The sequence below is a fragment of the Phycodurus eques genome, chromosome 9 (assembly GCF_024500275.1).
Source record: "Phycodurus eques isolate BA_2022a chromosome 9, UOR_Pequ_1.1, whole genome shotgun sequence".
NCBI lineage: Eukaryota > Metazoa > Chordata > Actinopteri > Syngnathiformes > Syngnathidae > Phycodurus > Phycodurus eques.
The window spans coordinates 23,553,909-23,565,215 of NC_084533.1; the positions used below are offsets into that span (position 1 = coordinate 23,553,909).

Genomic DNA, 11,307 nt, shown 5'->3' on the forward strand with positions numbered 1-11,307 from the left:
CCTAGTGAGTGATGTCAAGAGTTGGAGCCAGAACACTTTAACAACCACATCTGTCACAAAGTGCTTTACATAAAACATAAAAGATAAGGATTCAAATCATAAACAAACCAAAAAACAAAAGAATATTCTTTCCTACTTAAAATATACAAGACCTCCCCAGGTGAAGCGTGTTTTATACACTAAAATGTTGCCCAAATGACACGTGCTGTGTGGAACTGATCTTTAAAGTTAAAGCGCATGTTTTGTTTTTTTCTCCCTCTCGGGCCACAAATTCCTATGCCAGTCAGCATCTTGGTGCTTTCGCATTTGCGTCTGCACGCCGCAAATCTTTGCAAAGCGGCGTGTGCAGCACCTACACCTCGAAGCTGTGGTGGGCTTTTGACCAACCACTAAGCTTGTTTACTCAGAATAACATTCAAAGTGGCTCTTAACAGGAAATGTAAGGTCAGGGTAATGCAGCTGAAAAAAAAAAGTACCAAACACATTATAGACACATACTATGGCGGCGTCCGTAAATCATCTGGCATTTTCTTGTTATTCCTCTTTCAACTACTCCGTCCTCATTTCGTCACGTTTAGTTTGTACTTCATTGATTGTGTTTCTCCCGACACTTCAGTAGCACTTTATGTTTCGCAGTTTCTTGTACTTTGTGGAACAATATGATATGAACTCATCTACTGTTCTTTTATTTGGACTTTATTTGAATAAATATTTTGCGTTACCTCCACTGGAATCGGACCAGTTGCATATCATTACATATTCGCTCTTTTAGGTCGGTTTGAATTCTTCTGCTCAGCTGAAAATTTGGCGCAATGTGGGAAATAAGGTTATCATGAGGTACCAGATCCAGAGTGTAAAAACCTTAAAATCTGATAAAAAAAAAAAAAAAAAAAAAAACCTTGGAAAAAATACACTCTTTATCAGACAGGAACAATAGGTGACATTTATCATTTTGTATAATTTAATGGGTAATGTATCTTGCTGTGTATCAGCAATATTGGAGGGTATTCGCTACCCAAATTGCTCCATTGTACCATCAGTGATGTGTGCTAACTGTTTTTAACTAAGAACATCTTAGAAGTGATCAAATTAAAAATGGGCTGATTTTCATCCAATTTAAATGCTATAATTTGGATTTTGTCAAAACACTCAAAACCAAACTGTGCTTTAATGTACAGTAGAGAAACTGTGTAACCACGCTCTAGTATGGCCTTAAAATAAATAGTAAAGACAATGCAGCACTCGTGGTGAGCATGTTGATGTATTTCATTTAGCAGAGAAATACTGCATGCTGAAAAGAATAAATGTTTTGTTAAATAGAGTATATGGAGAGATACCGCTGTAAGAACGTAACGCCAACACTCTGTAAATTTCCACTGGGTTGGGCCGACACAGGAAACGGCCAATCAGATGCGTGTGAAATAGTGATGGTGTCTGGACGGACTACTGCTCACTTGCTGAAACGGCGACAAAATGCCGACGGCGCTTCATCTGCCGCTTCTGGTGATCCCATATGGAGGCAAGTCTATGATCCGGGACAATGGAGTGATGCCCATATTTGGCGTTGTTAACATCTCTATTTTGTGTGTTCTTCTGCTCAGGATGCGCAGCTGTTCCCAACTTTACAACAAAGACTGTTGCAGTTGGCCAAAATGCCTCTCTGACATGTCCCCGTGACAACAAATGACAATGACCTTCACACTGCACAATCATTTGATTTCTCTAAATCAATCGGAAAAGAAAGGTTATTATAATAATCCTCCAAAATATTTACTTAGATCTAATGATTAGAACATGTCATGAGCTGCATTTTTGTTGACTTTGTTTTGATGAGATTTAGTTGACTTGCATGTTTTGTCACATTTCCCGTGTCTATTCGTTAGACTTCCAACTGTTCTCGTCAGCCCTGTTCCTTGTGTCTACCAATCAGTTCCCTCCAGCCACTCGTGCCTTGCCTGCACGTGCCTCGTTGTCTCGACAGTTTGCTTGTATTTAGCCCCCGAGTTTCTTTCACTCTGTGTGTGTTTAGTCAAGTTTCCCAAGTCAAGTCAAGTTTTTGGCTCCGCCCTTCGCCCCCACAAAAACATTAACTTGTGACAAAAAACTATATTATACGGGTAGTCAGACTGTAAATCTGATGATACTGATGAATAGTTTTGAAAATGTTGTTGTAGTAAAAAATAATAAGTGACATATGACAATCATTTTAAAATATTTCAATGATTGATGAATAGAATTTTTCGTTTATGGCTCACCTCCATCGAGGTCGCATCAGCAAATTGTAATGCAGTGCAAGCTCCCACATGTGCGAGGGCTTTACATAAAAACGATTGCAAATCTATTGCTTGCATTGTGTGTATTTTCAACATGTATATGCTGATGTTAATGCTGCAAACAATAAAGAAGACGTCATAAAATAAATATGTAGTGCTGTTTTGATTTTAACAATGGTGTACGCTTATTTCAGTTACAGTGAAACGGCAGTGTTCAGCCTTGCTTCAAGTTGAAGAATCACTTGGACAGGAAGAAGATAACATCTCAGATCACACTTTTTTTTTTTCTTCCTTTCACCCACAACAAGGCTTCGACTTTCCATGCAGCATTTGTGGCAGGAGGCCTGAAGTGTTGAAGTAAACAAGTACCGGTAGGCGTGTGTGTGTATATGCGTGTAAATGTGTCTGTGCTTTCTCCAGCTTCCTCCGACATTCCCAAAAAAATACAGCCGTGGAATAAATTATTTGACCGCCCTTGTTTCTTCAGTGTTTTGTTCATTTGAATGCTTGGTACCACTAAAGGTGTATTACCTGAAGAATACAATGAACACGACAAAAATGCAGCTGGTTCTATAATACTTTATTCTATTTGACATGCTTAATTGTATTCCCGGTGATTTTGGTTATTATCAAGAAAACCATGGAAAATGGCTACATATCAGCTCTGACATTGAACTCTTAACGATCTATTTTTGTTGACATCGTTATCTATCTATCATCTATCAATCTACTTTGATGTCCACGTTCCAATTTATTCACCAGTGATCTCATTAGAATTGACCTGTTTAATGCAAAGAACCCTCAATGGGTTCGTACAGCTTGTACTCTTAATAATACTGAAACATGTGCTTGAGACCTAAATAACATCACATAAAAAATTTAAAAAACCAAAACATTTAATGCTGTTTTGTAACGAAAAGTTGACCTGTGCAACGTTAATATTTAATAGCCTGCCTTGGCCACAAGAGCAAAGAATAGAGTGGCTCATTGTCACTATTCTCAGTGATTCAGTAAATTGCGACATTATTATTATTATTATTATTTTATCGAGGATAAGTTATATATGGCTGTGAGAATAGTGATATTGTGTGTCTATATGTTTTGCTTCACCAGTTGTGCTGAAATATCCATTGCTTAAAGGGTTCAAAATCACACAAACTATCGATGCTATCCGTTAGCATGTCAATGGCGTTTCCCATTGTATGTTAGCATTAAGCTAATATTCGGCAGTTGTTTTAGATACACAATGTGTAATTCTCTTTGTTTTATGTTTAGTTTGAGATTAAACTTCAACTGTTGGTAGCCTTAAACAGCATGAAGACTTTTTTTTTTTTAAGAAGAATTGTTCATTATTTGCCAAAGTATTATTGTGAGTCGAGATGAGATCACTGCCACCATACAGCGGCTGTAAGTTAAAGCAAAAACTCCAATGAAGAACTCATAAGTTAGGTCACTCGCATCTCAAGGCACCACTGAATATTGAATTTGTGACCGAATTAGATCCGCCATTTGTCAGATGTACGGACCCAGGAATGAAAACCCACATTAGGAAAACAAATGTGAGCTGAATGAGGACAGTTGAACTCATTACGTCTTGATTTTACCATTTTCAAGCTTTTACTGAAATATAAAATAACACGCATATGAAAATATAAATCCAAGGAGCTTAGACCATGACAACCGCGACCACAATCACGGAGGAGGCGAGCAGAGCCCCGAGCACGATGCCAACTGGTTTCAGATCTTGTCCTGGAGTACAAGAACACATAAAACCATATTAGATATGCCACAGCTGTCCATGGGTTACAGTTTTTATATTTTATTTTCCCCCAAGACACATTACTGGAGTTGTCTCTACTGTTTTCTACTGTGTTTTGTTTGTGAGTTATCCTGTGTTTTTATTGCATCAGCAAGAGGCAAATTGAAGACCACGAGATGACGGCAGAGATTCAGAGCACAACAGGAAGTGACAAGAACCCCTTCTGAGAGGAATGAGAGGAAATTAACCAGACAAATAACACTTCTTTGTCCTCCATGTTTTATTTTTTAACTTTTTTTTTTTTTTGCATCAATGTCAGGTGCTCTTTGCCTATTGGTGAATGTATACTTTTTTTATGAATGTTATTTTCACCTTTTTGTCATCTTTCAGTGGTTTCTACCAGTGGTGTTATCAAGACTTTTGGTTTATTTTGGTTAGAGTGTGGGTGTGGGTTGGGTGGGGTGGTTATTATGAGTTCACAATGCATTCAATCTAAAAACAATTAATTAACTGTGTCCAGATCGAGATGATAAAAATCTCAGATAATTTTCAAATCCCATCTGCACGCTATTTTTAGGTCTCTAACTAACCCTAACTCAGGGTTAACCAATTAAGGGACATAGTTTTCTATTTTTATTTTTTGAGTGTATGAAATTGATGAAAATCCCAAAACAACATTCAATGCGAGCGATTACAATTTGCAATTTGTCACTATCTTTCTAGATTGAGATCATGAACCAATTGTTGTCGCTTTATAAACACACGTTTGGAGGTATAAGAGTGCCCGATAAATAATTTAAAGCAATAGATGAATCAAGTTGGGTTTAGAATTTAGAATACATACGCGTCTCCACATTTGTTCCTTGGCCAAACAGGATCTGTCCGCATGTTGCCACAGCACAGTAGTATATCCCAGTATCAGAAGAGTTCTGTATGAGTTTGGACAGATGGTAGACACAACTCCCTTTGGCCTTTTCTTCATCTCTGTCTGTGTAAATGATGTGCGGGTAAGCGTCACCTGATCCGGATTTGAACCAGTAGACGCTGCATTCGTCTGGACACTCGCTGACGTTCCCCTTGGTCTCCGAGAGAATCGAACACTGGAGCGTCACCGATTGGCCTGCGTCGACGGACTTTTCTCGCGGGATTTGCTTTACATAGAAGGTCTTGTGTGTGGGATCTGCGGGAGGCAATGGACCTTTTCAGAATGTTTGTAAACAATAGGTACAGAATTGAAAAGGATGACAACATGTTTTTTTTTGGGCTTTGGGGTTGTGCCACCAGATACTTTTTTTTTCTCTCCAAAAGAACCTTTTGGTGAGGAGGATAAATCAAGTGGATGTCAAAAATAGTTGCGCTGAGAAAATCGCAAGACTGCCTTGTGGCGGAGTAGCCACTACCAAAGGGACACACAGACAACACTTTATGAATATGAGTTTAAGTGAATAGCTAGCTGAAAATGAAAATTTTTTGTTTTGATCTTTCAAATTTTAGGGGTGCTGGGATTCCATCCGCCTTGGCCAAATGTCATGTAAGATTCTAGTAGCGCTGTACGTGCGACATCAGCGTGAGAAGGTCTACGAAAACACGTGACGGATGTTTTTGTCTTTGCAGATTTTACCTTTCACAAGCAAATGCGCGCTGTCAATAAACCTCATGTTGTACGATGTCCCAGCTTGGCAGGTGTACGTCGCTTCGTCTTCTTTGCTCACGTTTGCGATGTTTAAAATGTAAGCGTTACCCACACGCGTGCTTTCGAATCTTCCGTTCTTAAACTGACCTCGAAGGGACAGTTCTCCAAAGTAGCCCTCCACGATTGTTTGGATCATATATCCGACCTTCATCTTGTACCAGTAAAATATGTCTCCCATATTCTCGGAGCGTGGGCATACGAAAGTGATGTTAACCCCAACTTCCGCCGTGACCAAAGACACTGGTTGCAACGCTTGGATCAGATCTGAAAATGAAACGGAAATTTGTTTTTCAAACGTGGAAAATGCAAAATAATGGGCACTCGCACATACACCAATGTGGCACTCACGCGACGTGCTGAGGAGCAGGAGAGCAGTCAGCCTGACCGTCATCGTGACAGGTCGTCGTCCTTGCACGACTGTCGCCTTTGCGCTCAGTCACGAGAAGGTTTACGGGTTGCAAAGCGTCGCGACGCTGAAATGCAGAAAATTGACTTCCGCTGCATTTTTTTCTGAGCAAACTAGTGACCCATTTTTTTCTGAGCATCACATAAGCTCATCGGTGAGTCTTAAAACAGATCTTGTTCAATGAAAAAAAAAATTATGACTTACAGAGGCTTTTCCACAATTTTAATTTTTTTCATATTGTGTGATGGATGACCCCTTCAGAGGCGTGCAACTTCAACAGGCTTGAATGCCACTTCATAAATAGAAACGTGACAGTAATTACCTTAATTTTTCATGTATAATATGCATATTTTTGTTTAAAATGTCATTAAAAACCGAGGGTCCGTATTGTACGCAGGTGTAAGAAAAACTACCAAATTAGTCAACCTTAAGATGGCGCAAATCAATGCAATAAACTTTCTTTCTTCTTCCTCTTAGATGAATGCCGGTACCAAGGGATGTTTGATGATACACGGCATTGGATTTAGCGTCTTAGTTTATTAGACGGCAGAAACGCTCATTGTTGAATTTGTAATATACCTTGTGCAAGCGTCTAATTTTAATTCCTCGAATAATATAGACAATTCAGACGAAGTAACTGCTTCTGTAGAATAAAGGATCAGTGTCGTCAGCCCACGCGCGCAGAGCAAGGCAAGCGTTTTCTGCTTTTTTGTTTTGTTTGGCACCTTCGCAAAGGTAGGAATTTCTGGTTACCTTCAGAGAACTTTAACATTTCTTTGAAAAACCTAATAAAACACAAATTACCCTCCAGATAATCCTTCAATTTCTGGGGCGCGTATTATACATAAGTAGAAGTAAAATTCAGCTGTGTATTATACATGGGAAATTATAGTCATTAACAAAGTAACAACTTCAACACATTTGCTTTGCCCATCATGCAAAGGAATGCCTAAAAGTCCGTCCTTCCATTTTCTTTGGCACCTTTGACCAAAAGGCGGGGTACACACACCCTGGACTGGTTGCCAGCCAATCACAGGGCTCACCAACAACTCACACTCATGCGCACACCTATGAACAACTTAGAGCTTTCAGTGAAGCTAATTTAACCCACAGACACAAACACATTTCAGGCCTACAAACCAAACACATTTCAGACCTCACACACACACACACACGCACACACACACACACACACACACACACACACACATTTGTTCACTCACAACCACAAACTGTTCAGGCCTCCTAACACGAACGCTGCATGGAAAGCTGAAGCCTTGTTGTGGTTGACCTCAGTAGATTTCTGCTTCCCGTCCAAGCGATTCGTCAAAATGAAGCAAGACTGAACAGTGCAACTTCACTTTGACTTTGGCCAGAGTAGAACAGGCATACCCGCCATTGCCGAAATGATGACACTATTTACATTCATTTCAAGACTTGTTGTTTTATTGTTTGCAGTGATAAGTGACACAATATGTTAAATATAAACACAACAGAAGTAATACATTTGTGATAGTTTTCACATAAAGCCGAAGCGCATGTTGAAGCTTTCACTGTGTTACAAAAGATATGCAGGTAAGCCCAATTCTATATGGTCATCATCAGTTGGTATTTATTTTTTTTAATTTTTTTTGCTTTAGTAACTTTTTCAAAACTATTCATCACATCTATTCATCACATTTACAAACTGACTACCTATTATTATGTAGAATTCCTATCCTTAGATCACTTTTTGATGAGTGTATTTATCTTTCTATTCTGATAGATTGAGAGAAGTCATTGAGCTCCTAAATAGGTTTTGCACTGTAAAGTCCAACAGTACTTTTGAAATCAGAGTAAATCAAAGGTCTCGACACACTAGGCTGGGATGCTAAAGGAAATAATCATTGTATTAATTTTGCGTCTTAAGGATTCAGTTACGGAGGCAGACGTCGGTGTACGTGTTAAATTCCTCGGTGGGTCTTGCATTGGTCTGACCGGTTTTGCTGCGTTTCCTGGCGACGATGGTCAACATGGAATAAACCACAGCGTCCTCGTCTCTCTGAGAAAACAATTTCACGTGTGTCACCAGGAGAAGGTGAAAAGGGAGCAAACGTGCGCAGATCTTTTTCGACTGACCTGCTGCACACCATTGGGCCTTTCGTCATGGCTTTGCGGACAAGCTGAAGAAAAGAAAATACGTAAAGTAATGAGCGTCAAATTGGGGTCTACAAGCCACATCTTTTGAGCTTCCACAAAATAACTTGAAATAAAATTAGTCTTATAAAAAGTGTCTTGCAAATTAAACAAACATAATGAAACTATTCCTTCTCCCGACATTAGCTCGGGTCAATTTAAAGCTTTGATATCATTGCGACAGGTCATCACAATGACTGTGACATCCCAACATGAACTAAGTCCTTTTATTCCATTGTAATACAGTAATACAGTATTACTTCTTTGTCGTTGAAAAACAATTTTTACAAAAAATGACTTGATTTGCAGGACATTACATTTGAATTCTTTTAGCATTGAGGGTTACAAATTGTACATGCACACATACATTGTTTGCTTAATTTCCGTAAGAATTATGAGGATGTATTTGGAAAAATGTATTCCTGGACAAATATATTTGAGAACCCTTGGCAGGAAGACGGACCGGTACTTATGATTACTAATGTGAAGAGTTCAAATACAAAAGCAGAAACCTCCATTTTTCCTGAATAGAATAAAATGTTTTTTTTCTTTGTTTCTGGTCAAAGCTAATCATTTTTATTTCGGCTATTGACATGAATATATATTAAGCTTAAAAATGAGATGATGGTAGCAGCAGCAAAATGCGGACGGCGCTTGACGGTTTCTGCAGTTGAACCTTGATTTCTGCAGAGTTTTCCAAAACATGTGCAACACAGAAAGTCTCTTACCTTTGCAGCAAAAACATATTTTTGTCTTGATCTTGAATATGAGGAAGGCTGACAGGATGAAGATTAAGGCTGAAGCAGCACCCAAGATGAAAATAACGGACTTTGGTAAATCACTCGTGCTGGACACTGGAGCGTGATGATAAAAACAACACTTGAAACACAGTTTGGAAAATTGAAGAGGAAATATGTACCTTCAATGGTGACTATTTTTGCGGATCTCATGAAAATCTCCCCACACGTGGCCACAGCACAGAAGTAAGTTCCGGCATCGGAGGAGGTGACGTTCTTTGAGAAAACGGGATCGCATTTCCGCGTCGAGCCACCTTCGACCTCTCCGCATTGTTCATGAGCGTAAACGAAGCTGGGATGCGCGCCATCTGTTCCAGCTCTGAACCAGTAAACGTTGTGTCCATCCGTACACGTTTTATTCCCCGGGCGGGAGACGACCGAGCACCGTAAGGTCACAGGTGATCCAGGTGGGCCCGCATCAGACCGCAAGTCTAGAGAGACAGACGGTCCTGTTTCTGGGAAATCTGAAACGGAAATTCACTTTTAAGTCTTTCAGAGCTCTGGGAAATTGAGTTAATGGCATTTCAACTGAGAAAATCGATTTTATGTGCGAGTAAATCGAGTAACAAGTTTGCTCATGGATCATAATAAATCCGGTACGTATATACATTTTTAATTTTTGTTATTGTTGGGTGATGTGCCATGTGGTTTTTTTTTTTCAAATGTAAAATATGTGCCTTGGCTCAATAAAAAGTTTGGGAACATATTGGACAAGTAAACTAATTAATTATCAGTGAACATAAATATTAAAATACCGTGTACTGTATATTGAAATATTACTAATGTATGGCAAATTTCTGTCTTTCATTGTTCTCTCAAAGCCACACTATATCTCGTCATATTTACCTTTGACCTTCAGAAATATTCCCTTCACAAATGCCATGCTATAAACCCATTGTGTCCAATTGAAACAGTAGTAGACGGCCATGTCACTTTTCTGCACTTGATGAATTTGCAGAACAAAAATTCCTGGCTGTTTTTCGGCTGTGATGCGACGTTCACTGTTTGATGGCCCAAGATGAGGTTTCGTCAAATCGAAGGCTGACGCCTCAGCTAAACGTTCAGGAAAGCTTCCAGAAACAAGCCGGATCCAAAAAAGACGATCCTGAAGTCTGGATTTGTCCCGGGGACATTCCAGAGAGACATCTTGTCCAACTGCAACGGTCTTTGTCGTAAAGGTGGGACCACCTGTGCATCCTGAGCAGAATGAAGAACAAAGAAGAGATGTTAACAAAAGTGATAAACGATATGAACATGACTCCATTTTCCCTGATCATGGACTTGCCTCCATTTGGGATGAGCAGGAGCAGCAGATGAAGCGCCGTCCGCATTTTGTCGCCGTTTCAGCAAGTGAGCAGCAGTCCATCTAGACAGCATCATATGTTTTATTGACTTGAATCGAACCACACTAAAGGGGAGGGAACTATTTCACACGCATCTGATTGGCCGTTTCCTGTGTCGGCACAAACCAGTGGAAATACGGCCTCCAAAACTTTCCAGTGTGTTGGCTTTACGTTCTCACAGTGAATCTTCTCGATGAACTCTACACTGCATGTATAAAATATAGCACAAATAACATTTGTTTGCTACACAGTATTTCTCTGCCAAATGAAATACATCACTTAACGAATAAACCATGAAGTATATGTACTGTAATGGATTCATGTGATCTTTATCATTATTATTTTTTAAATTCCATATTGCCTTTTGGTTATACAGTGGCTATACTGCACATCAAAAAAACATGATCTGGTTTTTAGTGTTTTGACCAAATCCCAAACGTACTTAGGATGAAAATTAGCATCAAAATTGGAGTATCCCGAGTTTTATTTTTATATGTTTTAAAATGTTATTGATACAGTGAAAACACAAGCCTGATGGAACAATGTAGTAATTTGGGGAGCAAATACCCGTCATATACAGTATTTTAAATTCAAAATTGCAGATGCAATGCGCAATAAACAGGAAATGTATACCTTGTTACGTACTACATATCGTTATCGAACAAAAGTGATTTTTTAAATGTGTGTTTTTGTTTCACTTTAATCAGGAAAATAACTTTTTTTTTTTTGTCTTTCGGGTGTAAAAGTTCAGAACATTTGGATATACAGTTTTAGCATTAGCATGTTTGCACTCCCCTTTAAAAGGAAGTTTTTGACCCCCCCCAAAAATGTTTGACATTTGAAAAATCAGAATCAGTATCA

At 39.1% G+C, this 11,307-nt stretch overlaps 2 protein-coding genes across 4 annotated transcripts; both read right to left on the reverse strand.

Annotated features, from left to right (window-relative positions):
* Window positions 1–3,572: 3,572 nt before the first annotated feature.
* On the reverse strand, window positions 3,573–6,193 carry LOC133407946 (roundabout homolog 3-like). Of its 2 annotated transcripts, none has more exons than XM_061686310.1 (4): window positions 6,074–6,193; window positions 5,813–5,989; window positions 4,877–5,212; window positions 3,573–4,022 (listed from the first exon to the last, which is right to left on the reverse strand). In XM_061686310.1, the coding sequence occupies exons 1-4, from the start codon at window positions 6,114–6,116 to the stop codon at window positions 3,940–3,942; spliced, it is 639 nt and encodes a 212-aa protein (XP_061542294.1). In that variant the 5' UTR covers window positions 6,117–6,193; the 3' UTR covers window positions 3,573–3,939. The 2 variants fall into 2 exon arrangements, with proteins under 2 accessions (XP_061542294.1, XP_061542293.1); XM_061686309.1 differs by having other exon boundaries at window positions 5,654–5,989; window positions 6,074–6,191.
* Window positions 6,194–7,559: 1,366 nt separating this feature from the next.
* Window positions 7,560–10,475, reverse strand: LOC133407546 (uncharacterized). 2 transcript variants are annotated; one of them, XM_061685559.1, is made up of 6 exons: window positions 10,389–10,475; window positions 9,950–10,300; window positions 9,226–9,567; window positions 9,035–9,103; window positions 8,250–8,293; window positions 7,560–8,172 (listed from the first exon to the last, which is right to left on the reverse strand). In XM_061685559.1, the coding sequence occupies exons 1-6, from the start codon at window positions 10,432–10,434 to the stop codon at window positions 8,044–8,046; spliced, it is 981 nt and encodes a 326-aa protein (XP_061541543.1). In that variant the 5' UTR covers window positions 10,435–10,475; the 3' UTR covers window positions 7,560–8,043. The 2 variants fall into 2 exon arrangements, with proteins under 2 accessions (XP_061541543.1, XP_061541541.1); XM_061685557.1 differs by having other exon boundaries at window positions 9,035–9,160.
* Between the last annotated feature and the right edge of the window lie 832 nt (window positions 10,476–11,307).

Excerpts from the sequence above, each read along its gene's own strand:
- LOC133407946 (XM_061686309.1), bottom strand. The coding sequence starts at position 6,116 with ATGACGGTCAGGCTGACTGCTCTCCTGCTCCTCAGCACGTCGC. Across the intron at positions 5,990-6,073 it reads CCTGCTCCTCAGCACGTCGC|ATCTGATCCAAGCGTTGCAA; the intron begins GTGAGTGCCACA and ends TTTCATTTTCAG. Across the intron at positions 4,023-4,876 it reads AGGAACAAATGTGGAGACGC|GACAAGATCTGAAACCAGTT; the intron begins GTATGTATTCTA and ends CTTGTACTCCAG.
- LOC133407546 (XM_061685557.1), bottom strand. The coding sequence starts at position 10,434 with ATGCGGACGGCGCTTCATCTGCTGCTCCTGCTCATCCCAAATGGAG. Across the intron at positions 10,301-10,388 it reads CCTGCTCATCCCAAATGGAG|GATGCACAGGTGGTCCCACC; the intron begins GCAAGTCCATGA and ends CATTCTGCTCAG. Across the intron at positions 8,173-8,249 it reads GGCCCAATGGTGTGCAGCAG|AGAGACGAGGACGCTGTGGT; the intron begins GTCAGTCGAAAA and ends TTGTTTTCTCAG.